The sequence below is a fragment of the Scedosporium apiospermum genome (genome assembly GCF_000732125.1).
Source record: "Scedosporium apiospermum strain IHEM 14462 chromosome Unknown SEQ_SAPIO_0176, whole genome shotgun sequence".
NCBI lineage: Eukaryota > Fungi > Ascomycota > Sordariomycetes > Microascales > Microascaceae > Scedosporium > Scedosporium apiospermum.
This window is the reverse complement of record NW_015971877.1, coordinates 705,462-730,407: the sequence shown is the minus strand read 5'-3', so window position 1 is coordinate 730,407 and position 24,946 is coordinate 705,462. Positions and strand designations below refer to the sequence as shown.

The following is a 24,946-nucleotide window of genomic DNA, read 5'->3' as shown; positions in this document are numbered from 1 at the left end:
TACGAAGGTAATCAATCACTGGCTCGAGCCCGGGGTATCGGAGGATCGGCGCCAAGGAAGGGCCGGGACGGCGGATGGGGAAAGTATGGCGGGGACCGAAAACGGAAGGGTTTCGGGTTGTTAAAAGAATCCCGGTAAACGCATAGATTCCATGATCTTTTATAATATATGCATCAATCCGGATTCACGTCCACGACCGAGCCTTAAGCCAACATCAACCAACAGTGAAGCCTTCCCAAGCCAAGCTCCGAGCTCTAAATCCCCCCCAAAGCGATAGCGACCATGACAACTTCATCCGCCTCAATAGCCTACATAGGCATAATAGGCCGCAACGTACGTTTCGTCCTATGCCAGATTTCTCTGGCTAGGAAACCACCAACTAACCCGTCCATCTCCCACAGAACAACCCCCTTCACACAACGATCCTCTCCCCTATCCGTACGCCGCTCCAATTCTCCCTCCTCCTCTCCAGCACAATCGATATCTTCGACATGCGCGCCAAGTCCTCCGCCCCGACCTCCTCCTCCGCCTCTCCCAACCTGACGGGCGAGCTCGGCCTCCTGCACGCCGTGGACGATCGGCTGGCCGCGTACGGCTTCGAGACGAATACGGGCGTGAGGTTCGTCGTGGTGGTGGATGTTAGGGCTGGAGAGGATGGGATTAGGTCTGGTGTCGGGCTGAAGGATTCGGACGTGCGACCTGTGAGATCTCTCTCGCCTTTTTCTCCCCTTCCCCGCGCAGGGATGATGGGGGGAGGTGATTTTGTTTGTTTTTGCTAACAATTACTGTTGCGCAGGTATTTAAAGCTTTACAATCGGCGTACGTCGCCCTCCTACAGAACCCCTTTTACGATCCGGACGAACATACCCCGCCCTACGGCCAGGGAGGCAAGAAGATTGCCAGCCGGAAGTTTTCCGCCGAGGTGAGGAGGATAGGAGAGAAATGGCGCCCTGGGATTACCGCCATATAAAGGTTCCCGTGATGTGGGGGCTGGAAAGCCTTTTTTGATGAATTAATACTCGAGAATGGGGTATCATAAGAGTCTGATATGGATTTGGTAGCTTTGATACATCAGCCATCAATGATTGGGAAAAGGTCGGCCAGAGGCGTTTGGCAGGGGGTAATACCATGATTTTTACACAGCATCTCATCACGGACTGTTTATCCAAGGGCGACTAAAGACCCTTCCATGTACTGAATACAATGTTGCTCAACAATTTAAATCCGAGCGAACGAGTCTAGGAGCATGTTTCTTTAGCCATATCCAATATGTTTTACAATGACTACAGGGAGTTTTACCAAAGGTTCAAATGTAGTTTGGGTCACATCCACACCCCCGACATTCCTTATTAACCTGATGATACCTAGCACTATATCTAAAATTACCATTCCACCAACTCGTCGATACATGAGAGCCAAACCGTATCCTTCCATCTTCTATAGCTGCCACCACAAATGGAGCTAAAAAGCGCAAAGAGCAAACAAAGAAGCAAAAGGGGGTTGTTGTGTAATGTAACCGGAGGCTTAGCTACTTGTGTTGTGCATGTGGTAGTGATGAGTGAAGGGTCACAAAAGGCTGAAAGGGGTCTCGTGAGACAAACGCCCAGGGTGTAAACAAGTCTTGCCCCTAGACAGGGCTGACTTGCACCAGGCATGCAGCAGAAGCAGATGCAAAGGGACAAGGTGACCCAGGCTGGCTGATAGCTAACTAAAATAGAATCAAGAAAAGAAAAAGTGAAAAAGAAAACACCACCCTTAAATGCAGTAATAACCGATCTTCTCCGGGAACCGTAATAAAACGCCTACTTTCATGCTCCGATGTACCTCCCGCTCGTATAATGCTTCATGTGTAGAAGAAAGTCTCCCGACCGATCTGCTGGCAGAAGGAAACCCCGAGATTGTGTATCCAGGATGTTGGAAACATAAGTCGTGATTGAACCCCCCGATTTAGATGCAGAGGAGAGTCGGAAGCAGAGGATGAGTTGGGTGTTGGCATAGGAGGGAAAAAGGCTCCCACCCATATCGAGAAGCCTTTGCTTGATGCCCGCGGAGCAACACCAGGGCCGGCCAACCTATATGTGGCGGCTCCGTTTGCCATTTCCAAACATGTCCTTGCCGTTACCGAGGCTCCCTAAATCGAAGATTTCGGCGAAGTTAATTTTCCTCTTCTGTCCCGCACCCCGGCCCAGTGCGGCGGCGGCGGCAGAAGTCCGCGCCGACGGTCTCCCGAGATTGTGTCGTCCTCTGGGTTGCCGAGTGAAGTGAGGCGTGGTTGTCTGCGTCGCCGAAGGGTGCGCCTGCGAATCCGAGAGGTTTAACGTCGCGAGATTAGGCGCATCGGGATACGACATGGATGACTGAAATGTAAACTGATCTTGCGTCGGTACGGCGATAGTGGCCGATGTGGGGGTGACGGTCTCAGCCGTTGTTGATGCAGGTACCTCTTCGGACTTGGGGGCGCTGCTGCCGAGGGTCACGGATTGGGTCCGCTCGGTGATGGAATTTAGATGGGTGCCGCTATTAGATCTCGAAATCTCGGGACTCGAGCAGCGATCGGTCTTTTCGACTTCATCCTCGCTTTCCCTATCCTGCACCATGGCATCGGTCGAGCCGGCGGCTAGTCGCTCGGTCGCCCAGCTTCGGATCCTCCATCCCTCTCCATCGCCGAGACCGATGTTTTCCCGATCGAGGAAGGCCAGGAGCTCTTCGAGGCAGTCTTGGTAGCCCTCTTGGCGTGCTTTTGCTTGTGCTGATGCCGAGGTTTTGTAGAGCTTGGTAACTGATAGCGCTGCGGCTTTAAAGGCGTCGAGCAACTGCTCGGGCTGGTCCATTGCGGCGGACGTCGATTTCGATAATCAACAACGGGTTGTAGTCGATGAGACAGAGGGGATGGCGATGTCGATGTCGATGGCGATGGCGATGGCAGTTGTTGGGTGAGGGGGTGAAAAATAGTTTAGTCTCAGGCCCGCTTCCGAAAGTCGTTCTCTCTGTTTGGTTGCCAAGGAGGTAGGAGGACAGGACGGAGTTGATGGTGGTGGAGGTTGTTGGCTCTGGTTGTGGTGGGAACGAAAAGGGAGGGGCGATTTTGATATTTTTGATTGGTAGCTCCACCGAAGAAGTACTTCCTCATGTAACCAGGCTTCGTTGTGAGTCGACTTGGATGCGTCAGCAAGCCAGTTGGCTCAAATCGAGGCCAGACAAAATTTACGATGGCTTTGGTTCTTGTCCGCTAACCTAACGAAGGCTTGAGTCAACGAAGGGATGAGACAAGGACGCCGAATGAGATGCAGGCAGGAAAGTTTGGGATCCAAACGAAAACCGAGGAATGAGCCCAAGAGATGTTCCAAAGTGTCCAAATGGCCGAAGCGGGTGGGAATGTGATGGTCACTCTACTTCGTAGTACGGTGTACAAAGATTTGCCAGGCTTAGCCCGGACAGATTTCGGCACAGTGCCCAGTCAATAAATAGTTGAGCTTTGATGTTTGCAAAAGCTCGTCAAACGGCGCAGAAAGCATGAAGCACTTTTTCTATAACTCCTCGACAATGAATGACCTGCCCTGGAGATCATCCCTGATGGCGACGCTCATCGAAGATCCAAGGCATGAGCTAAACGATCCTTCGTGGGAAATTGCACGTGTTGTTTTCTGGTGGTTGCGTCAGACAAGCAGGGTCCTGTTTCTGGACCTGAGTTTTGGAGGGGAAATACAGTATGTACAGGGTACAGCACTGTTTCTACACTTTGAACAAGGACGAAGTATCTCGTGCAATTGTACACTACCCGTGTACATTTGTACAAAAGTGACCTTCGCAACACAAAATCAAAAAAAGCATGTGGGGGTTCAGGCCGGGTTGGTCTGTGCGCTAACTGTGGTAAGACCCACTTGGCTCTCCTGCCCTAATACTGCAACTGCTATGACAGAAGTTTCATACTCGTTCTTCATGGAATTCTCTTGGAATATGCTAGTAGTTTAGCTACAAAAATTTCTCTTGGTGGCACATCCTGTTGACCGGGTAAAGCAGAGCATCTCCACCCGAGCGAGTGACATCTGGTTACAGATGGAACCAACGGCTCCGTTTGGATGGTGGCTACTCCGTGCCGAGAAACTAGCCTCCGGACGACCGGGGGGCTTTCCAGGCGATAATGTAGATGGTCCTCCCGTAAACTCTCGGAAACCCGAAAAGGCATCTACTACTTCGTAAGTCGGTAGATATTGCAAAGGGAAAGGAATGTAAAAGATCAAATGACTTTTGGTATTAGTTCAAGATGCTGACGCGGGCTGGTTGAAATCTACCTTTCTATCTCGACATCTTTTCTAAGCTATCCATCCATCCATCCATCCCATTTCCCATAACATATATACGCCCATGTTGAATTGTTGAATAAAAAAGTGCAGTCATGATGTCTAGTGCAGGTCCCCGTCTCGCTGAGCCATGCTTAAAATGTCTAGAATAATCTCATCCGACGCATATCATGCGTCGGTCCCGTTCCGGTATTTTCAAGGAACGAGGTGTCCTGTCTTAAGTTGTTGTTTAGAACAGACCCTCGATTTCGTCCGTCTCGACGTTGACATCGACGTTGAGATAGCCTGGAGCCGTAGGCAAGCCAGGAATGGTCTGGATATCAGCAGCAAGAGCGTAACTATAAGGTATCCGTGTGGTTAGTTGGTATTCAAAGGAGAATTTTGAACGATGTAATGTGAGAGAGGTTTGAGACTTACAGATAACCAGCTCCCGCAGCCATTCGGACATCACGGATAGGAACCGTGAAGCCCGTAGGCGCTCCCTTGAGTGCAGGATCGTGCGAAAGGGAGTACTGGGTCTTCGCAATGCAGATCGGCAGGTTACCGAAACCTTGTCGTGTGTAGGTATCGACCTTCTGTTGGGCAAGCTCACTGAACTCAACCTTTTCGGCACCATACATCTTCTTGCCAATGGCCTCGATCCGCTCCTGAACGGTACCGCCGAGGTCGTAGAGCAACTTGAGATCCTTGGGCTTCTCGCTAGCAGCAATGACGCCCTTGGCCAGGTCGATGGCACCCTCGCCACCCAGAGCCCAGTGGTTGGACAGGATAGCGTCCTCCGCACCCGCCGCAATGGCTTCCTCACGGACCACGGCGATTTCGGCATCCGTGTCGGTGAAGAACTTGTTGATAGCCACGACAACGGGAACACCATAGGACTTGGCATTCTCAATGTGCTTTCGGAGATTGCAGCATCCCGCACGGAGAACTTCGACATTCTCCTGCTTGTAGACGGGGTCGAGAGGCGCACCGGCAGCAATCGGGGGACCACCTCCGTGAACCTTGAGAGCGCGGATGGTAGCCACGATGACCACAACATCAGGGACGAGACCAGAGGCTCTGCACTTGATGTTGAAGAAACGCTCTCCGCCCATGGTGAAATCGAAACCAGCTTCGGTGACGACGAAGCCTGAGTTGCTGGCGTGGTCTTCGTCGGGTTCCGTACCAGCGAGCTTCAGTGCCATCTTGTCAGCAATGATGGAGCTGGCTCCGATGCTGATGTTGGCGAACGGACCGGCGTGCACGAAGACGGGAGTGCCCTCCAGGGTCTGCATGAGCGTCGGCTTAATCGCATCCTTCATAAGGGCGGTCAACGCACCGCCTGCTCCGATGTCGTCGCAGGTGACCGGCTCGCCGCTCTTGGAGCTAGCGACGACCATGCGTCCAAGACGTTCCCTGAGATCGGCCAAGTCGGTGCTGAGAGCCAGAATGGCCATGCACTCGCTAGCGACGGAGATATCGAAGCCGGTTTCGCGAGTGAATCCCCTCTCGGTAGGTGCAGTGCCAATGGTCACTCCACGCAGAAGACGGTCGTTCACGTCGAGCACACGCCTCCAGGTGATGGTGGCGGGGTCGATATCGAGCCTGGCGAATCGGTGAATTTCGTCCTCAGTCAAGTCATCGGGATTGGTCTTGTCAATACCGAGCTTCTTGAGCCGGCGGAACATGACGGGAGCGAACTTCCTCACTCCGTCCTTGACCGGCACAAGTCGGCGGTACAGCGCGGCGTCCTTTTGGGTATTTTCGTGGAACATGCGCGTATCGATGGCAGCAGCCAAAAGGTTGTTGGCCGCGGTAATGGCATGGATATCTCCAGTCAGGTGAAGGTTGAATTCGTCCATGGGGATGACTTGACTGTAGCCACCACCAGCCGCACCACCCTTGATACCGAAGGTAGGGCCCATGCTGGGCTGGCGAACGTTGGCAAAAGTAAGGCGACCTAGGTGAGCGCCGAGGGCCTGCGCAATGCCCATTGTCGTGGTGGACTTGCCCTCACCAAGAGGAGTGGGTGTAATGCCGGTGACGACAACATATCGTCCGTTTCGGCGATGCTCGAGTCGCTTCAGCAGGCTGAGATCAACCTTGGCCTTGTAAGCACCATAAGGCTCGAGTTCGTGGGATGCAACGCCGGCTTCGACAGCAACGCTGGTAATCTGCTTGGGGATTTGGCTTCGGGAGACCTCAATATCGGAGGGGACAGGGTCCTGGAGCTTCAGAGGGAGGGGAGTCACCGTCCTGTCTTTCTGCTGATCGAAGTGCCGGTTGGTCGCGTCGACAACGTTTTGCATAAGCATGGCAACGGTCATGGGACCTACACCGCCAGGGACGGGTGTTATGTGCGAGGCTACCTGAGCGGCACTCTCGAAATGCACGTCACCAACCAGTCTATAGCCCGACTTCTTGCTAGCATCCGGGACGTAGTTGATGCCGACATCGATGACGACAGCACCGGGCTTTAGCCACTCGCCCTTGACGAACTCCGGCTTGCCAATAGCGGAAACCACAATATCGGCGTTCTTGAGATGCTCCTGGATGTTCGCCGTCTTGGAGTGACAGACGGTCACGGTAGCATCGGCATTTGTAAGGAGCTGGCTGACTGGGCTACCGACGATATTGCTGCGACCAATGACGGTAGCGTTCTTTCCCTTTGGATCAATTCCGGCCTCCTTGAGCAGAGCCATGGCGCTCTTGGGAGTGCAGGGAACAAAGAACGGCTTGCCGCCTCGCTTGGCGAGCTCACCAATGTTGAAAGTGCCGAAGCCGTCGACATCCTTCTCGTCGGAAACCGCAGAGGTGACAGCATACTCACGAATGTGGCCTGGAACAGGAAGCTGGATTAGGATACCGTGAACATCGGGATTGTTGTTTAGACGGTGAATCTGGTCAAGCAACTCCGGTTCCGTGATGGACTCGGGATAGTGAAGCAACTCGCAGCTTATGCCGGCCTGAAGGATGCGTTAGCACCTACTTTACTTGAAACGGACGAATGAAAATAATAGTAAAAATAAAATAGAAGAGAAGAAACAATACGAACTTCAGCGGCAGCCTTCAGCTTCATGCGCACATAGGTAGCTGAAATTCTGTGTTAGCCAGTTGACATCAAGGGTCATTTGGGGGGATTATTCTTGATGTGTGTGAGTTGCCATTGTCGGAATGGCGTCACGTCACTCATGGTGGGGCAGGGGCCAAGGGTTCAAAAAGGGCGAAATGAGGGGTCCGAGGACGATAAAAAAAAATCAAGGGAAAAAAAAGAATCGGGCCAGTCGGGTCAAAGGACCGGGGCGAGAGCCATGAAATTCTCCGGGAAGGACATACTGGAATCACTGCGATCTCCAACTATTTCAAGAGGAAAGAAACTTCAAGTCAGCGCGCTGGATATTTTACTCGTGTCGCCAGAATGAGCATTGGCAGGGGGCCGTTGACGGCAGCCATGGCGGGGTAGTTGAGACTTACCTTGGATAATTTTTAGGCATGGCTGATAACGCGGGTTTGTCAATTGCTTCTCAGCAATCTCGGCCTTGAGCCTCTCTCGGATGGATTTGGCAAGGGCCGTTCCATCAATCTTGCTTGCGACCATGGTTTCTGGATCAAAGGCAGCTGTGGCTGGTTCAGCAGAGGCGGAGGATGAGTATGTGCGGGCAGAGACGACGTTGCCCGAAATTTGGCTTGAGGCTTGGAGGAGGTGGGAGGAAGAGGATCGCAAGGGCTGTGTGCGATAGAGATCAGCGGTACAAGTCCGTTGCACCGTTGACGTCGAAGCCTGGTGCGGCAAGGGAGATGAGGCAGAAAAAGACGATAACCGCCGGTAGGAAGATACAGGTACATGCGCGTGAGCACGAGCGTGAGCGTGAGTACGTATATCTGGACGTTTTCCTGGGCCGCGGTTTAAGTCGGACATAGGCGTGCTCTCAGTGGTTGTGCCAACGGAGCCATTCGGCAAGCCCCGATTGTTAGCGCCTTCTGAACCCACCCCAGGGCCTGAACCGGATCTAGATCGCTCCGTCGACTGCCACCGCGGACTGTGTACATTTCGACCTGTTGTGGTGCTGCCAGCAGCCGAGGGACGCGCTATTATTTGCTGGCCCCGAATTCTAAGGTTTCCCGTACCCTTAACTGCCCAAAGGCGAGCATCAATGCCGGCACGGGAGGGCAGCATCTTCGATCGCGATTGTGCTTGGCGTCACAACCTTTTTGGGGGTTAAAAGCTGGATGTTTTAGGCTTGCACCTTCGAGAATAGCAGAATTCGAAATTTCGACCCGGATGGTTTTTTGAAGGACTGAACGGATGGCAAAGGGAAGAGAGAAGAAAAAAAATTATGGAAAAAAATTTAGGAAAAAAAAAAAAGGGCTATATCTATGCTCTGCATCCACTAAGATTTTGTTAGCAGAGACCAGGACCCAACAGAACCGACACGACGCTTCACAACTGTGGGGCATCGGTGGCCCCTGTCGACTTCAGTCAAGGAAGAAATGGATCTAGGCCTCGGAGAGCACCATTGCCTGAGCCTTTTCTTCTCGGCGAATGCTTGGCACGCAGTGTGCAAAAGCTTGTGAAGAGTATTAGGTGATTCTCAGGGACAATTAATACCTTGTGAGCACGATTATGACTCATGCGTGATCAAGGCTCATCGCCGCAGCCGCAGTGCTTTTTGGATCTCTACTTGTAGCAAACTATGAAATCGTTGGCCCTCCCGGAGATCGGACTCGCGATGATGATGATGATGATATGTCTGCCGTCTTAGTCCAATTGTTCCAAGTCGCCTTCAGTGCTCTAAGTCTGGATAGGATTACGCTTAGTCAGTTGTAAAGAGCAACATTGAATGGTCCACATCAAATACAACATTGAATAACTGAATACGGACGGCTAGACAAGTTCAAGTCATCCAGACACAAGTGATTCATTATCGTTGCCAAGGATGAGTGAGGACGTTACGTACTGCATGAGATGGGTAATACGGGATGGCCCAGGACCCCCAAGGATGGCCTATAGTTTCATGATTTGGAAGTTGAACGCAGCCAGATGGTGAGCTTCTTTTTCAATTCCAGACCAAATTCGTCGAACGAAAGTCGTGTGGCTCCGGGCTCGGGGTTGTGTAGCACAACCGGACGCAATTCTGAAAGAGTGGGTCGCTGTAAGACCGCAACGGCGGTACGCGCTGTCTACGATGTAAGCCGCTGGGTGTAGGAAGGGACGGAAACCAAAAACGAAAGTCGTAAAGATGCAACTATCTCCTCAAGAGATGGCCCTGTCCTAGATTGGACTTCTTCGTAAAAAGATTGTGCGAAAATATCATCATTCGCCCACTATGCCCGGACTTTGACACGTGCCCGTTCCGAATTTTTGATGTTCCTGCATGAAATTGCCAGATCGATCAAATGCGATGGCTGGACGGCGACTGTCGGGGAGTGGTGTGGCGGTGTGGCTAATGTAATGAATGGCCACTGTGGCGCCAACCTTGGTCCAGGTACCCATGCTGACTCAGCTCAACCCACTCGGTGCCCCTCCATTCACTCCTCGCGGGGAACTGAGGATTTGCCCCACACATGCACAAACGCACAATATCAAGTCCAAAGCCTAGAAATTTTTCGACGTCGCCTACGAAGTTGGTCGCTACTGATCTCAAGCTCCTACCCCCTCCTCGAGCCGCAAATACTCAAGGACATCCCACGCATTCTGTAATTTAGAGCCTCCTTTCCTCCTCTTCATACCTTCACACAAAATGAGGCCTATACTATTATCCGGACATGAGCGTGCGCTCACCCAGGTCCGGTACGCAATGCCCGCCACCACTCACTCCCCTTTCCCCTCCACGCTACTCCTGGAGGGATACCACACCCTTGAATCGTCACAAGGCTAACCATGATCCCTGCCTATAGCTACAATGCCGATGGCGATCTCATCTTCTCCGTATCCAAGGATAACCAAGTCTGTGTTTGGTTCTCCCATAATGGCGAGCGTCTCGGTACCTACAAGGGCCACGTAGGTGCCATCTGGACCGTCGATGTCGACCCTACGAGCACGATCGCCGCATCCGGTTCCGCCGACAACACCATTCGCCTCTGGGAGGTAAAGACCGGAAAGTGTATCAAGACCTGGGAGTTCCCCACCGCCGTCAAGCGAGTCGAGTTCAATGAGGACGCCACCCAGATCCTGGGCGTCACGGAGAAGCGAATGGGTTACCTCAGCAACATCATCGTGTTCGACGTCACCATAGATCCCGAGGCCGAGCAGACCGACGAGAGGGCGCTTACCATCGTTTGCGACCGAAGCAAGGCGACTGTGGCCGGTTGGAGCTATATGTCCAAGTATATTATTGCTGGACACGAGGACGGATCGGTCTCTCAGTATGATGGCAAGGTAGGGTTTTTTCTTTCCATTTTTCGTCCTAAAGCTACGTGCGTTGGGTTGGAATTTTGAGCGAACTAACACCTGGTGTAGACTGGAGAACTTATCATGAACTTCGCCATCCACGATCTCAACCAACCTATCACCGATCTCCAGTGGTCCGCTGACCGAACCTACTTCATCACTGCCTGCAAGGACAAGACCTCCAAGGTAAACCGAGGCACCCTTTATCCCAAGCATGCCGAGGGTCTGTTTCTAACCTTCTATTTTGCCAGCTCATCTCCGCTAAGGATCTCGAGGTCCTCAAGACCTACCCCAGTGATACCCCCCTCAACAGCGCCTGCATGACCAGGAAGAAGGACTTCGTCATTCTCGGTGGTGGTCAGGCCGCCATGGACGTCACCACGACCGCCGCTCGCCAGGGTAAATTCGAGGCTCGATTCTACCACAAGATCTTCGAGGACGAGATTGGCCGTGTCCGTGGTCACTTCGGTCCCTTGGTATGTTGAAACAACCTCTACTGATAATTTTCTAAACACAATTCTCGGAATTACTAACATTCATCCGTAGAACACTGTTGCCGCCGACCCGACCGGCAAGAGCTACTGCAGTGGAGGAGAGGACGGATACGTGCGAGTGCACCACTTCGACAAGGGTTACTTCGACTTCCTTTACGAAGTTGAGCGCGAGCGCCTCAACAGGAGTCCGTAAACAAAGCTCGCCTGCTCGCCCCGTATTACATCTCTCAAAAAAATGGATAAAAAAGACCCATGACCCGTGTCTTGCATGCTCGGCGTTTCGGAGTTAGTTCCTCGGTATGGACAACCAATGTTTGTGAAGAAACTAGGGAGGAAAGGGGGGGGAACGCGCATCGGAATTGTAATGATTTCAAGTTGTCGATGGCTCAAAGTTATAAATTATTTTTCTTGGAATTTCCTGGGCTTTGGTATCTCACTCGAGATCGTCTCGCGATGTGTGTTAAAGAGAGGGTTTAGACATTCAAGAGTTTTCATCTTCTAGAGGTCACACATAGAAGAGATTCTGCCACGCATCTCGAGGTCTTGGAAGCCCAGAGATGCAGTATAACTGACTTTTTGGTTCGATCGATGTATCTTGAAAACTTTGAAAACAAAACAAACGTATCTACCAAGCCGCCCTAGCCATGACACCTTTTTTCCACATGTACATCTAGCCCTCCCGGCCGACCAGATCAAAAATAGTAAAGAAAAAAGAAAAAAGAAAAAAGAAAAAAGAAAAAAGGAAACACGGCAAAAAAAAAGGTAAGCATCACCATCGGTGCTACTCTGGGGCCATAACATCACGTAGCCAAGAGTAATGAGGGTGTCGAAAACATGAAGCCAAGGGCCATCATCCTATGCAATTCATAGGGGGATGGCTTTGTTTGCGGTCGAATCGGGAGCGGAGGGACTGAAGCTCTTCCACCTGCCAAATCTCGCGAACGAACCTTGGCTGAAGCCAACCTCTTTCAACGCCATTAACGGGCCAAAAAGGACAGAAACCAAAGACGTGACAAGAACAAGGAATGGGAAACAACCGAAGCAGGCCTGCCGAGGGTCCTCATATGAAGGATATGAAGCCGATGGACTCCTAAATGCGGGATGCGAAAAGTGTAACAAAACAAAGTCGAAGAAGGGCAAGAGACTTTTGCAGAGAAGGAGAGTCTCCTTTATTTCTTCTTGCCCTTGGGCTTGGCCTTGGACTTCGAGGCCGCACCACCAGACGCGTTGCTAGCGACGCTGGAGGCGCGTGAAGGACTGGCCGACTTGGACTTGCTTCCCTTAGTCGTGGCCGATTTCACATTATCAAGTGCCTTGTTCTACTCGAATGTTAGAAAATGACACAACACTAGATTCGCATAAAGAGGGAGAGGTTCGATATATCCACATACCTTGACACCGTTCTTGGACCTCTTCTTGGCCGGAGCCATACCAAGAATGCTATCCTCGTCGTTCTCCTCGTCCTCTGGCTCGCGCTTCGATTTCTTCTCGCCGTTAGCCTTGGAAGGCTGAACGTCCTCATACTCTTTCATAACGGTTGTGAGGAGCGTCGTGCAACGTCGGCTAAGCTCAATAGGCGTTCGGCTGAGGAAGAACCAGTCAAACCTAAACAGGGGGCTCTCCCGAATTTCCTCCCTGATGTTCTCGTAAAGACCCTCACTATCAATTCCGTACTTGTCAAGGAGCACAAGGAGGAACCGATCCTCTTCCTCGGTGTAAACCTTCTTGTTCGTTGTCGATACGGAATAGTTGATTTTGAGCTGCTGGAGGGGGACACGATAGCCCGAAATCTTCTTGCGCAACATCTTACGTTGGTGCTCAACTCGGCGCATGCGCTCCTCGCCGTCCTCGATGATCTTGATGTATTTCTGATAGTCGGAGATTTCTGTGTACCTCTGCCAGAACACCTTGGCATAGGTCTTAATTTGGGCCACGGTCTTACTGTCGATGTCTTCGGCGATCCTGTCGTAATCAGTACGACCGTGTTTACCGGAACCGTGGACAAACTGCTGGAAGTCCCTGCGGTTCCAGTCACCGAAGCCCTGCTCGGACAGCTGGGCCTTCTCCTCCTGTTCCTCTTCATTTAAGGGAGTGGCGTTATCAATCTCTTCCTGCAGGCGGGTTCGCTCGGCCTCGCGCTCCTCGAGTGTGTCTTCCTCGCCATCGGCAAGGGGAACCTTGTAACCAACTTCCTTCCTATAGTACGCTGTCTCACGATCTTGCAGTTCTCGTAGCCGAGCAGGGTAGAACTGGTAATCATGCACAGGGACTTGCTTGGGTGCTCGAGGGGCCTTGGGCTTCTGCTCAGCCTTGCTGCTTGGATACATAGCCTGTTTGAAGTACTTGTCCATCGAGTAGGACTGCTCCTTGCGCTCGCGCTTGGCTGGCTCGATCCAAGTCATGAGATTCAGATCCGTCTTCTTCTTCTGGAAATCCTTTCCATTCCACTCATACGCGGATTCCGAAGTGAAGTTTTGAAGGTCGTCAAGGCCAAGTTTCTCATACTTGGCGTTCAATTCTTTCGTGCGGTTCTCTCCTCGAGCGAGAATCTCCTCGATATCGGCGTCGTCAATCTTTCCGCCCTTATTGGCGATGAGACCTGTGCCGCCCTTTGTCGAGAAAACATCTTGCGCTCCATGCTGGATCATGGACAGAAGCTCCTCCTTGTTGGCGGCGGCCTTGGCTGCGATTTGGGCCCTGCCCTGCTGGATGACTAGTTGATCCAGCCTCAGTTTCTGAGCTGCTCGCTCAAGAACCTTCTCTTCGATGGCGTTATCGGTAACGAACCGATAGACGACAACCTGCTTCGTCTGTCCGATACGGTGAGCTCGATCCATAGCTTGAAGATCGGCTTGGGGGTTCCAGTCGCTATCGTACAGAATAACCGTGTCGGCGGTTGTGAGGTTGATACCTAGACCGCCAGCTCGAGTGGTAAGGAGGAAGACGAACTTCTCAGAGCCCGGCTTATTGTATTCGTCGATAGCCGCGATTCGGTCCTCATGAGCAGTACCACCATCGATACGGCAATATTTGTACTCACGGAAGACGCAGTAATCTTCAAGGATGTCGAGAAGTCGACTCATCTGAGAGAAGATCAGGACACGACTGCCATTCTTCTGCAAGCGGGAAAGAAGCTTGTCGAGAACAACCATCTTGCCCGAGTTCTCTACGAGATGTTCGTCCGTGGTGTAAGGAGGGCCAGGTTCAGCGCCTTCGAAGAGGTACGGGTGGTTACAGCACTTTCTGAGCTGCATGACAATGTTTAGGAGTCGTGTCTTGGACTCGCGTTTGCCGCCCGCGCCATTGACGGCATCGATATCCTTTTCCAGAATCTTCTGATACCACTTGACCTGCATTTCAGACATGCCGATGTATAGGTTGACCTCCTTCTTGGGAAGCAAGCTCTTTTCCACATCACTCTTCACTCGACGTAGCAAGAACGGCCGTAAGACGCGGTGAAGTTGCTGAACAACGGTATCCTGGTCCCTATCCTGACCGCTGAACCAGTTATCGAACGCCTCGGAATCGCCAAATACGTCGGGGAGGAGGAAATTGAGCAAGGCCCAAAGCTCGTGGAGGTTATTCTGGAGGGGAGTACCAGTAATAAGGAGGCGGTTTCGCGACTGGAACAACCGGATCACTTGAGAAAGTGAAGATTCTTCGTTTTTAATACGATGGGCCTAAGGCGGTAAAACATTAGCAAATGCACACTCGTCGATCAAAGAACGGCTGAACATACCTCGTCAATGATGATGTACTGCCAGGCAAACTTCCTGAGGTGGGCCTTCTCGCGGAGAACCATTTCGTAACTCGTGATACACACATCGAAGTCCTCGTCTATAAGGCGATCGTTAATAAGCTGGTGTCGCTCTTCCTTGGCTCCCTGGAGCACCAAAACGTTGACCTCGGGAGTCCACTTTTCGAACTCGCGCTTCCAGTTATCAAGAGTAGACTTAGGGACGGTGACGAGGTGGGGCCCGGTAATGCCCATCATATGGCGCAGGTAGCCGAGGAAAGAGATAGTCTGCAACGTCTTTCCAAGGCCCATTTCGTCGGCAAGAATGCCCGAGATACCATTCTCGTGCAGTGAGATAAGCCAATTTAGGCCGGCAACCTGATAGTCTCTCATCGTGCCCTTGATGAAGGATGGTGACTCGCGGAAGACAGTGTCTGCGGCTCCACCGCGCTTCTCGTCCTTCAGTAGCTCCTCGTCTTCCTCCTTTTCCGTTCGCCGAGCACGGGCATTAACCGCCCCGCCTTGGCGACGCGCGCCACCCTTCGTCTTGTCATGTTCAGCATTTTGGCGATCGATTTCGACCATAATCTCGCGGATTTTCGGATCGGGATTGGTTTCGATGAAATGACGGAAGAGATCTGTCAATCCGAGAAGGTAACGGAATCGGCGAATGGTGTCATCTTCCTATGATAGGTGTCAATATACCGCGCAACCACTACGCGCTCAGCAGGCAAAGATATCGCATACCTTGGACTCTCCAAGTCTGTCGTGCTTCTTGCCAAACACGCTGCGGCGAAGCTGGTTGGCCTCGCTCCTACGCTTCCGACCATCCGTAATAGGTTCGCCGACTACGCTGCTAGCGGTAGTATTCGGCTGGGTATCAGAGTCGGAGTAGTCGGGCGTATCGACCTCCTGTGGCAAGAGTGTTAGCGTGGACTCGAGATTCTTCGAGGTTGCAGAGCCAAATCACCTCAGTCAATTGAGATGAGAAGACCAAGGATGAGAACAGGGGATAGGGCTAGTGAACATACCATTTCAGAGGCAACGTGGTGTTCTGGTGCGTCAGGCATGAACGCGTCCGTTTCTGTGTTCTGGCGGCTCGGGGCCATAGTTAAGGCTAGAGTGGAAAACCACTTTACGCGCCAACGACGCGTCGTAGAGAGCTGAACAAGACACCTAGAAAAAAGGACAGAATCAAAAAGAGATATCAAAGTCAAGGAATAGCAGCAGTGGTAGGAAACCAGTGCAACAAGTGATGTTGTGTGTTGGGGAAGAGAAAAAGACAAGTCAAGAAACTTTTGGGAGAAGTATAGTCTAGGATTCTTGACTGGCTTATCACAAAGTCGCAGCATGGGCAGGAGGAAGTGGATGGAGTGCTCATCAACAGGGTCGTATTTAGCCGATGATCTACCACTCTAGCGTTACACCCCACAAGCACTCATCTGAGAAGGAGCTCTTCACAGTCTTTCAACTTAAGCAAAAGCAGTACTTACAGATGGGAAATATATTGATAAATTCCATTCAAATGCCCATGGAGGGAATAAAGAAAAGAAAAAGAAGAGGACGCAAAAAAGAAGAAATAAAAAAAAATTTGATTCATTGACAACAAACTAAAGGCTGAATGAAGATTAACAAAAATTGAAGCTGCTGCCCAAGGGAGGAATCGAACCTCCGTTTCCACGGCCACAACGTGGCGTACTAACCACTATACGACTTGAGCTTCTTGTGGATTTGTTACGATTCCGGCAGCCAATTCTCCCATATTAATCTAGCACGCTAAGAAAAAGTAGAAGTCAAGGAAACACGTGAAGATTGAATGACTAATGCTGTCTATGTCGAAGTCCCAAATAAGTTTTTATCCGTCATTGGCTCTTCATCCAAGTCCGCCTTATCTGTGAAATGAATCCCCTCAGCCATCTCGAAACTGAGTTTACAAAAGCGCCTCAACTCGAGGCATACCGTTTTATATCAACTGTAACTGCCAGTACGAAGTACTCTCTATAAAGGATATATTCAGTTGTGGTATATACATCTTCGTACTGCATGGGAGCCAGCTTCCTCTAGGCCTCGATACCTGTCGAATTACATCATTTGATCAGTCAATTGCTTTCCTGCTTGGCTTCCGTCGTCACACGTCAACTGACAATCTCGCGCCCTCGCATCGCCGAGAGTTGGTTCGGCGTCCTGGGTATGGCTCGGACGGACACGCTCCAGCCTCCCCGAGTTACAATTCTTCTTCCTTCAGGCGCGCCCATGGTCCGAGCATGCCAAACCCATGCATGAAGAGAAGAAACAAAATGGGATCCCATCATCGCAAACAAAAAACGCCGAAGGATAAAAGAATGCAGCCTCCCGAATCGGAAGGGGAAGAATTAATGAGCGTTGGGAGGTAGGGGAGGGATATCGTATATATGTGAAACAAATCCAAGGAATGAAAAAGGAAAAGCCGGCCGTGGGAAACATGAAGCGGTTCTTCACCATCCAAATTGCTCACAGTGGAGCTCGAGGGCCGGTCCCTCACATTGGATGCATGCCGCCGTGGTGTTCCTTACTTCGTCCATGAGACTCACGGGTCCGCACCCTATAATCAGGATCCGCTCAGTCCTACCAGCCCTGGCAACTTCGTCCTTGATAATCTGAGACACGCTGGGTCGACCCTCGGAGATGTCGATGCCAGTGTCGAGACAGAGTTGATGCGCTCCGCAGTTGCCAGAGCAGACAGGTATATGTTCCGAGTGGGCTGGCGATGAGGATTGGGATTCCATCTTCTCAATGCTATCCATCTTTTCTACGTCACCGCGCACCTCGCGATCCAACTCAATCGGCGTCGTAGAGCGGGGAGGCGTCGCAAGGTACAAGTTGGGCTTGTCCTCGTCGGCCGACGGCGGCGGTGTGTTGCCAGTTACGTGGATGTTGACGTTGACCTTGCCGCTAGCTCGGAGCTCTTGAATGTGGTCGGCATACCACTTAAAGTAACCTGTTATCGCGAGGTCGTTAGTCAACCCCCACCTTCCCGTACGACCGCCCATGTCACCAGGAGACGCGTCGTCCCGTCACTTACCTCGGTGTCTGCACATCCAGTGGAACTGGATTGGTAGTTTATTGTTCCACTTGTTCAATGCTCTTAGGGCTATTCCGACGGTGAAACTTGCGCCACTGCCGCCGCCAAGCATCACGATTCGGTCAAAAGATGGTATGTTGGGGAACGTTCCGTACGGTCCTTCCACGGACGCCATCAAGCTCCTGCCGGGGTAGGCTGAGGCAAACCTGTGAAGGTCGCGGGTGAAGCCGTCGTATGACTTGACCACAAACTCGTTGGACTCCGATGAGACAACGGTAAAAGGATGCATCTCGAAAAAGCGGACTCCAGGAATCCAAACGAAGCAGTGGGAGCCCGAGGCATTACCGCCCGGTCCCTTCTTGAGCTTGATACGAGTGCCACCTTCGGAGAGGGGGTAGACGACAGCCTCGTTGTTGACGCTGTAGAAGACTAGTCGGGTGAAGCGGATGGACCTATCAAAGACCCAGAGACCGCCGACGATGCAGGTTACGATCGCGATCTTCTTGACAACCTCCGGCTGGTGGAGACCGACAAAGACGACAGTCGCCAGGAAGAAAAGAAGATGCATGACGTAGAATAATTCGTACCAGAATCGTCGGATAATGACGGCGGCGAGTACCATCACGAGGAGGCAGAAGCCGGAGACCATACCGTAAATCTCTTCATGTTCGCGGAGCCGCTTGATGTTATTGGAATTCCCGAAATACGAGGCGTAGGTGCAGGCATGTAGGATCACGACGGCCAAGGTGACGGAGCCGGCGATTTTATGCAACACATTGATGCGTTCATATGACCAGGCCGAGATGTAAGCGAGCGGGGTGTTCTTCAACGACAGGAAGACTACCACGACCAAGTTTGAAACGCTCAACCTACCGCCAGCGTCAGTACGATCACCATAACCCTCCTTCTCATCGATGCGCAATCAAATGGATTAGTTCAAGAGGGATATACGCACCATCCCCACCTAGCGGCGAGATTCGTTTGGATACCTAGGCTCTTGTTGTCCATGTTGACGAATGATACGATGACATTGATGGCGATGAACAGGGCCGCCAATACTGCATGGCCACGGGAAGGCAAGCCAGGGAACTTAGGCAGGAGGGTCCGCCTCACAATTCTAGCGTCGCGTGTTAGTCCTCAGGCGACACACTTCCCTCGAGAGATGTCTGCAACCAGCAGGCTCCCCGGACACGCCTGCGGGAGAGATGACAGAAACCCACCTGGAGACATAATGGAAAGGAGCGAAGATAGTCGCCTTGTTGAAGCCACTCTTTTGGGCAAATACCCTCGTGAGATGGAGAAAGATGAAAAGTCCCATGAGTCCGCAAATGCCGGCAGCATAAAACTCCATCGTTTTCATGTTCATTTCTGTTCTCTTCGCAAAGAGGAGTGGAAATGCACTGGGGCCTCCGCCGCCGCCACCACCACCTCCTCCTCCTCCGCTTCCTCCACCTCCTCCTCCTCCACCACCGCCGCCGCCGCCGCCACCACCAGAACCCCCAGACCAGCCGCCGGAGCTCATTATCGATCGTACTGGATTCGATGCTTGTCTTTGCTTCTGTCGTGGATAGTTCTTCTTATGCTCATAAAGGGTGTTCCTCCTCAAGTTATAGCCTCTCCCGGTATAAGTTGAGACTAAGGGTGTGAGCGGCCGTGATGATTGTGTGAGATGGCAAGATGATATGCCAAGCCTATGTGTTATGTGGGGGGAGGAGGAAAGGAGGGAAACAAGTCGGAGGAAGTAGGGCAGAAGAAGAGGCAGAAGCTCTTACGTTTCCAGTGAAGATCGCTCCGGGTTACAGATCCAGGAAGAGTGGAGGGAATGTGAGACAGGGGAGGGCATCGTTTTTTATGTTTGGGGTGGGCAGAAGAACCAACAGCCTTCGAGGAGTGAAAGCAACTTACAACACTTTCCATGGTTGGCGTCTTCTCTATTGCTCTCTCTTCTGACTCTCACTACAGAACCTCAGATCTTTTATCCCCACTCCCCTCTGAGCATGGACGAGTATAGGGATGGGTATGAGTGTGGAGTTGGCGATGGTTAGTCCCAGCTCCCGAGGGTGTGTCGTTAGGCCCCCGGTGTGAGGAGGCGTGAACGATGGGCAATGAGCACTCATATTAAGTGGGGTGTGGCGCTTTTGGAAATGGCTACGGAAATTTAAAGAGGAAACGACTCTAAACAAGTGTGCAATTTGGGAGGAACAGGATCTATCATAAACAAGGGTAGTACATGCGTACCATCACCATCTATGGGGTAGGATATATTGCCCGCAATCAATATGTACCGTTTTGGTTGGGCGAGCCATCAAACGGATTGATAGACTCGGATTCAGACATTGATCACTCTAGACGTGTGGTCAGCGTGAGAAACGGTGACGCACTCGCGCCCGCTCTCACTTACATCTCCCAAACAGACTCGACTCGACGAAGAGACAGACAGATAGACGAAAAGCAACACTCGGTGTAGCACCCGCGGCATCGACGATGAAGAACTGAACACTGAAGACGGGCTGATCCGAACACTGGCGTCGTTCCAGAGACAGAATGACAGGACCCTTAGGAAAGACGGAGAGAATGAGATGAAAAAGCAAACTTGAGAGCCAATCGACGTTGATCAATTCGATGAAATGTCTCGCTTCTGTTTAACAACGGGTCGCTCTTCCGAATCAGGTAGCCCAGCCAAGTTCGCCTCGTTGGCTGTCCTCCTCTGCCAGTGCAATTTACAGGCTACGAATCTTAGCCTCTACCGGAGACCTTCTATAAATGCGAATCTGGCCCACTGCCGACGAGACATCATCGGAGACAGGGTTGAATGAGAATTCTACAAACCACGAAGGTAGTCCATCTGTGTGATATCAACGGGTTCGACAGGGTCCAGGCTTGTAATGCTTCATATCTAGATCTTGTCTTTCATTTACAATTAGGATCCTTTTCCAATCTTTTCTTGTTTCCTTTTTTCTTTCATTTTTTCCGCATTCATGCTTTCTTGTTTTCATTGATGGTTCCTTATGTCTGGATCCCGGATCCCGTCCCATAGGATGCATTCCACATTTCCCAAACTCGTTAAGCCTCGAGGATCATCACTATGAGGCATCAATTGATCTCGTTTTCCTCGTCGCAATATGCGATCAATGTTCTATTCATTTCAGTCTATCTACGTTGCCCATAACACATCAACCCTGAATCGCCACAATATACGTAGTCTCTTCTAACACACACACGCACTCCCTTTCGTCCGTCCCATCTATAACTGTGAAGCATTTCCTGATCTCCGCGCTTCTTATTCTGTTCCTGATCGACCGGCTCTTAAGTTTTACATGAGTTCGATTTCGCGTCCACTTCCTCAATGTACTAAATCTGAGCACTCCATCTCTTTTGAATCGAGCTTATCATTAGCCACCTCCTCATTTGCTCGCAACAAAAATAAGAAGTCCTTATAATTCTTATTCGGTGGCAATTGAATCGGCTGTCTCTTAATTGGCCCACGAGACTCGGAAGCTTTTTGGAGTTTCTCATCTTCCATAGTGCATTGGGCTTTGTTCGACGACCGGCAGGGGACTTTGTTGTACAGGTTTCATCGAGAGGAGCAAGAAGAAGAAGAAGAAGAAAAAAAGGAAAACAAGAGGAAAAGGAAAATAAAAATTAACATGTGAACTTCTACCTCTTGCGAGAGGGAACCAAAAGGAAGAGCAGCATTAGAGACATCAGAGTACTTCGTGTAGAAGGCACTGGCTTGTGCAAGATGTTCATGTTGTTTACTACATGACATCAATTGATGGGTGCATCGATGGATATATTCCCATCGTTTATATGAGCAATCAAGAGGAGGAAGCATAGGAGGTCGTGGATTGAAGATGGACCTCAAGAGCCAGGCTAAGGGAACCTCGTAAAATAAAATAAAAATAAATAAATTAAAAATAAAATTAAAAAAAAAAAAAAAAAAAAAAAAAAAAAAGAGAAGAAAAAAAAGAGTGCCCTATTAGGCTCGGCCTGGCGATGTCCATATGCTCGCCTTCCCTGGGTCCTAGATCATCGATCCCTCGATCCTCCGGTATAATGGAAGTCCCAATGTTGTGTACAGGAAACCTGGTCCTTTGAGAATGGATGCTATGGAATATCAACGTTTCCCATTTAGACGTATTTTGTTCCTTCTTCTTTTCCCTCGTTTCCTTACCTTTCACATTTCAAGGGACCTGCGAGAACAGCTGTCGATCGGGCTGACAATATGTGCTTCCCTGTGATGCAGGTGTGCCATCCTGCCCGGCAAAAAGTGAACATCGGATGTGGGTGGGCAGGCAAGGTGGAAGGGCGACGTGGAGGAGGGTGAGGGAGGGAAGAGGCAGCCACAGCGGCAAGACGGGGAAGGGAGATCGGAAACGGAGAAGATGGGGTGAACCAAACATTGAACGGGCTCTCACAGCCCGGCAAAGTAAATAACGTGTACCGTGTAACGGACTGCCTCAGCTGTGCTGCGCTGTTATATTGAAATAGCCCGAATCTGTTATAGCCATATCTTTGCCCACTCTTCTGGGATCCTGTCAAGGATATGAGAACAGATCTATGTTCCTTGAAAATCCTAATCCAAAAAGGCTAGGTACATGAAAATAAGATACGGAAAAGAGCATTAAATCTGTCGAGAGGGCCACTTAAGTTAAACATGGGAGAAAAGAGCAAGAGATGGAGGAGGCCTCGCTGATAGACGCGGAGGGGATCACCAGGGCCCTGTCTGCACGCAACACGCCCGATCCAAGTTGCCATGACCACCTAAATAGGCAAGACAGATTTCCAGAATTAAAGAAATATATAAGAGAGAGAGTGTGTTTGTGTGTGAGCCGGTACTTGACATTGGGTCGCCTTGTAATTGCTCTCCTGTCACGCGGGGTCAACACGGCTAGCGTCGCTAGAATTAAGTTGCTGGCTTTGATGTCTCTTGATTGCCAAGATATCTGTGACTAGATGATGTTTCTCTCTTTGAGGGCGGGGATTGCCAAATCGCTATTCCTAACCACTAGAGTGAGAGATGAGATGTTCCAGTGTCACTCTGACTGACTACAGCGCACCAACTGAGAATATGATGGGTCTCCTTGAAGTATCTTGGGGACTCTCACGCTGTGCTCGAGTCTTTGTATGTGAGTGGACATGCATAGCGGGAATGCACCCACCAGGCATCTCAGGCATCTCCTCAGATTGAGAAATTGGGGAAGATCAAAGGCTAGGGTGAACGGATCTGTGGAGGAGAGGGGGGAACGCAGCAGATGCCTTACTGGACGGAAGAAAGAGATGAGAAGCACCTCGATTCGAAACCTGCCTAGGGCACAACATATTAAAAAGTCCGGGGTAAGACTCCAATCAATGAGAAGCGAGAAGCGAGAAGTATGAAGCTTGCGCTGTCTGCCGGCATCCGGTATGACAGGACGGGAAATGTCCCCGTTGACCTGGGATGGCTTTTACCCTAAATGTACTCTCGTCCCCATCCTTGTCCCCAGTTCCAGATATGGTATCTCTTGCTTTTACTTCCTCTCTCTCTCCTTCACGAGAGGGCCTGACTAGATCTACACTTTTTTTTTTTTTTTTTTTTTGCCACATTATGTATGCCTATATGTACATCGATGTACCCAGCACCACCCCGATTATCAAGGGACATGATGTGTTGTGCAGTTGAGGGAAACTTGATGTAACCAACCGGTAATACGGGACTGTTGGCCGATGATGTGGGTGCGAGGAAAGCACGAGGTTCTACCAAACATTTGCAGAATGCAGCTCGGGCAACTGTCGATCTTTCAGGGCAAGTTCATGCTCAGATCCGGATCAGGGCGACCAGTCAACACAAGAGCCAATCCCTCCCTAGTTGCGCCAGGTACTAAACCTCTCCAGGGATCTTAAACGTTAGCGTGGGAGATCAGATTCTACCACCTGACCTATCTCATGTCAGGTACTATTTAGGTATTCTCAGATATAAAGTATTAGAAGATATACCTTTTAGCACTTGATCTGGGATATGTTAGGTGGTGGCAACGATCTCTCGCACTAACGTTTAAGATCCTGGTAGAGGTTTACGAACTACACTCCAGGGGGGCTTATCGGGCTGAGAAGATCTTATTTGGTGGGAAAATGAGGGGGTGCTTTGAGCGGGGAGGAGGGGTGACTTGGCTCTAGGGTCCTAGCTTGAGAACGCAGTTTCTGAAAGGAACCTCGTACGCAGATCCAGATCCTCGCGGCTGTGATCACCTGAGTCACTTCCTTCATAAACCACAGGAATTTTGATTCATCTTTTGCCACCGTTCGCACTTGATGGACATATTGTGATCACGAGTGGCAATGGCGGGAACTCTTTTGAAAGGGCTTCTCAATTGGGACAGAGGAAGGCAGCGCCGGCGGTCGGCGAAAGGCTCGTGAAAAAGAAACATAAACTGGAGTCTGGATCTCAGCAAAGGGCAGCCCAAGTTGCTAGAAAGCCTAGAAGGAAGAAAGCATGGTTCAGATATATATTGTCAAGTTGACAAATGTGTTCGTCATCGCCGCGCTGAGGCGGCATCCAATCTGAAAAGGGAAGTCATGCTGGACACTAATTCTTTTTAATCAACAAGACGGAGAACGTCGTCGGCGTTTTGTCGAAGCTGATTCGCCCATTCAGGTTGAATTCGCGGGTGTCGAGACAATCTGGATAAATGAAATGCGTGCTGCAAAAGAGCCGTGACAGAGGCACGATGTTATTGGGAGGCCCGTTCGAGATTCTGGGAGATGAAATTTACCCCACAGACAAACTATTTGTGTGTGGTTTATATTGCCATCCCTTTGGTAGCTCCCTGTTCCTACCCGGTGAAAGAGATGCCGGGCAGTGGCTGTCCACGTAGGAGTCCTCGTCGGCTGCTTTATACGATTATATCGTTGCATCCTTTAAGATCGAAACGCAGAAACAACAAAGCAACAGAGATCCGGGGCTCTTTGCACAAGGAAGTCCCGATGAGCTTATCTAGAGTATCT

At 50.9% G+C, this 24,946-nt stretch overlaps 5 protein-coding genes and 1 pseudogene across 5 annotated transcripts; 2 read left to right on the top strand and 4 right to left on the bottom strand.

The window, feature by feature from the left end:
- Positions 1-282: 282 nt before the first annotated feature.
- SAPIO_CDS10731 (uncharacterized protein) lies at positions 283-970 on the top strand (the record flags this gene model as incomplete). The annotated part of the gene is made up of 3 exons (XM_016784276.1): positions 283-333; positions 402-701; positions 797-970. The coding sequence occupies 3 exons, from the start codon at positions 283-285 to the stop codon at positions 968-970; spliced, it is 525 nt and encodes a 174-aa protein (XP_016638506.1).
- Positions 971-2,072: 1,102 nt separating this feature from the next.
- Positions 2,073-2,831, bottom strand: SAPIO_CDS10730 (annotated as a pseudogene; the record flags this gene model as incomplete).
- A 1,699-nt stretch (positions 2,832-4,530) lies between these two features.
- Positions 4,531-7,878, bottom strand: SAPIO_CDS10729 (C-1-tetrahydrofolate synthase, cytoplasmic; the record flags this gene model as incomplete). Its single annotated transcript, XM_016784274.1, has 4 exons — positions 4,531-4,639; positions 4,719-7,246; positions 7,336-7,373; positions 7,755-7,878. 4 exons carry the CDS (start codon positions 7,876-7,878, stop codon positions 4,531-4,533), a joined length of 2,799 nt encoding a protein of 932 aa, XP_016638505.1.
- A 2,143-nt stretch (positions 7,879-10,021) lies between these two features.
- On the top strand, positions 10,022-11,358 carry SAPIO_CDS10728 (uncharacterized protein; the record flags this gene model as incomplete). The annotated part of the gene is made up of 5 exons (XM_016784273.1): positions 10,022-10,071; positions 10,179-10,659; positions 10,741-10,857; positions 10,923-11,147; positions 11,218-11,358. The coding sequence occupies 5 exons, from the start codon at positions 10,022-10,024 to the stop codon at positions 11,356-11,358; spliced, it is 1,014 nt and encodes a 337-aa protein (XP_016638504.1).
- A 976-nt stretch (positions 11,359-12,334) lies between these two features.
- SAPIO_CDS10727 (ISWI chromatin-remodeling complex ATPase ISW2) lies at positions 12,335-16,010 on the bottom strand (the record flags this gene model as incomplete). Its single annotated transcript, XM_016784272.1, has 5 exons — positions 12,335-12,484; positions 12,557-14,845; positions 14,905-15,585; positions 15,649-15,813; positions 15,933-16,010. The coding sequence occupies 5 exons, from the start codon at positions 16,008-16,010 to the stop codon at positions 12,335-12,337; spliced, it is 3,363 nt and encodes a 1,120-aa protein (XP_016638503.1).
- Positions 16,011-17,375: 1,365 nt separating this feature from the next.
- On the bottom strand, positions 17,376-19,484 carry SAPIO_CDS10726 (Ferric reductase like transmembrane component; the record flags this gene model as incomplete). The annotated part of the gene is made up of 4 exons (XM_016784271.1): positions 17,376-17,878; positions 17,963-18,831; positions 18,918-19,079; positions 19,183-19,484. 4 exons carry the CDS (start codon positions 19,482-19,484, stop codon positions 17,376-17,378), a joined length of 1,836 nt encoding a protein of 611 aa, XP_016638502.1.
- Between the last annotated feature and the right edge of the window lie 5,462 nt (positions 19,485-24,946).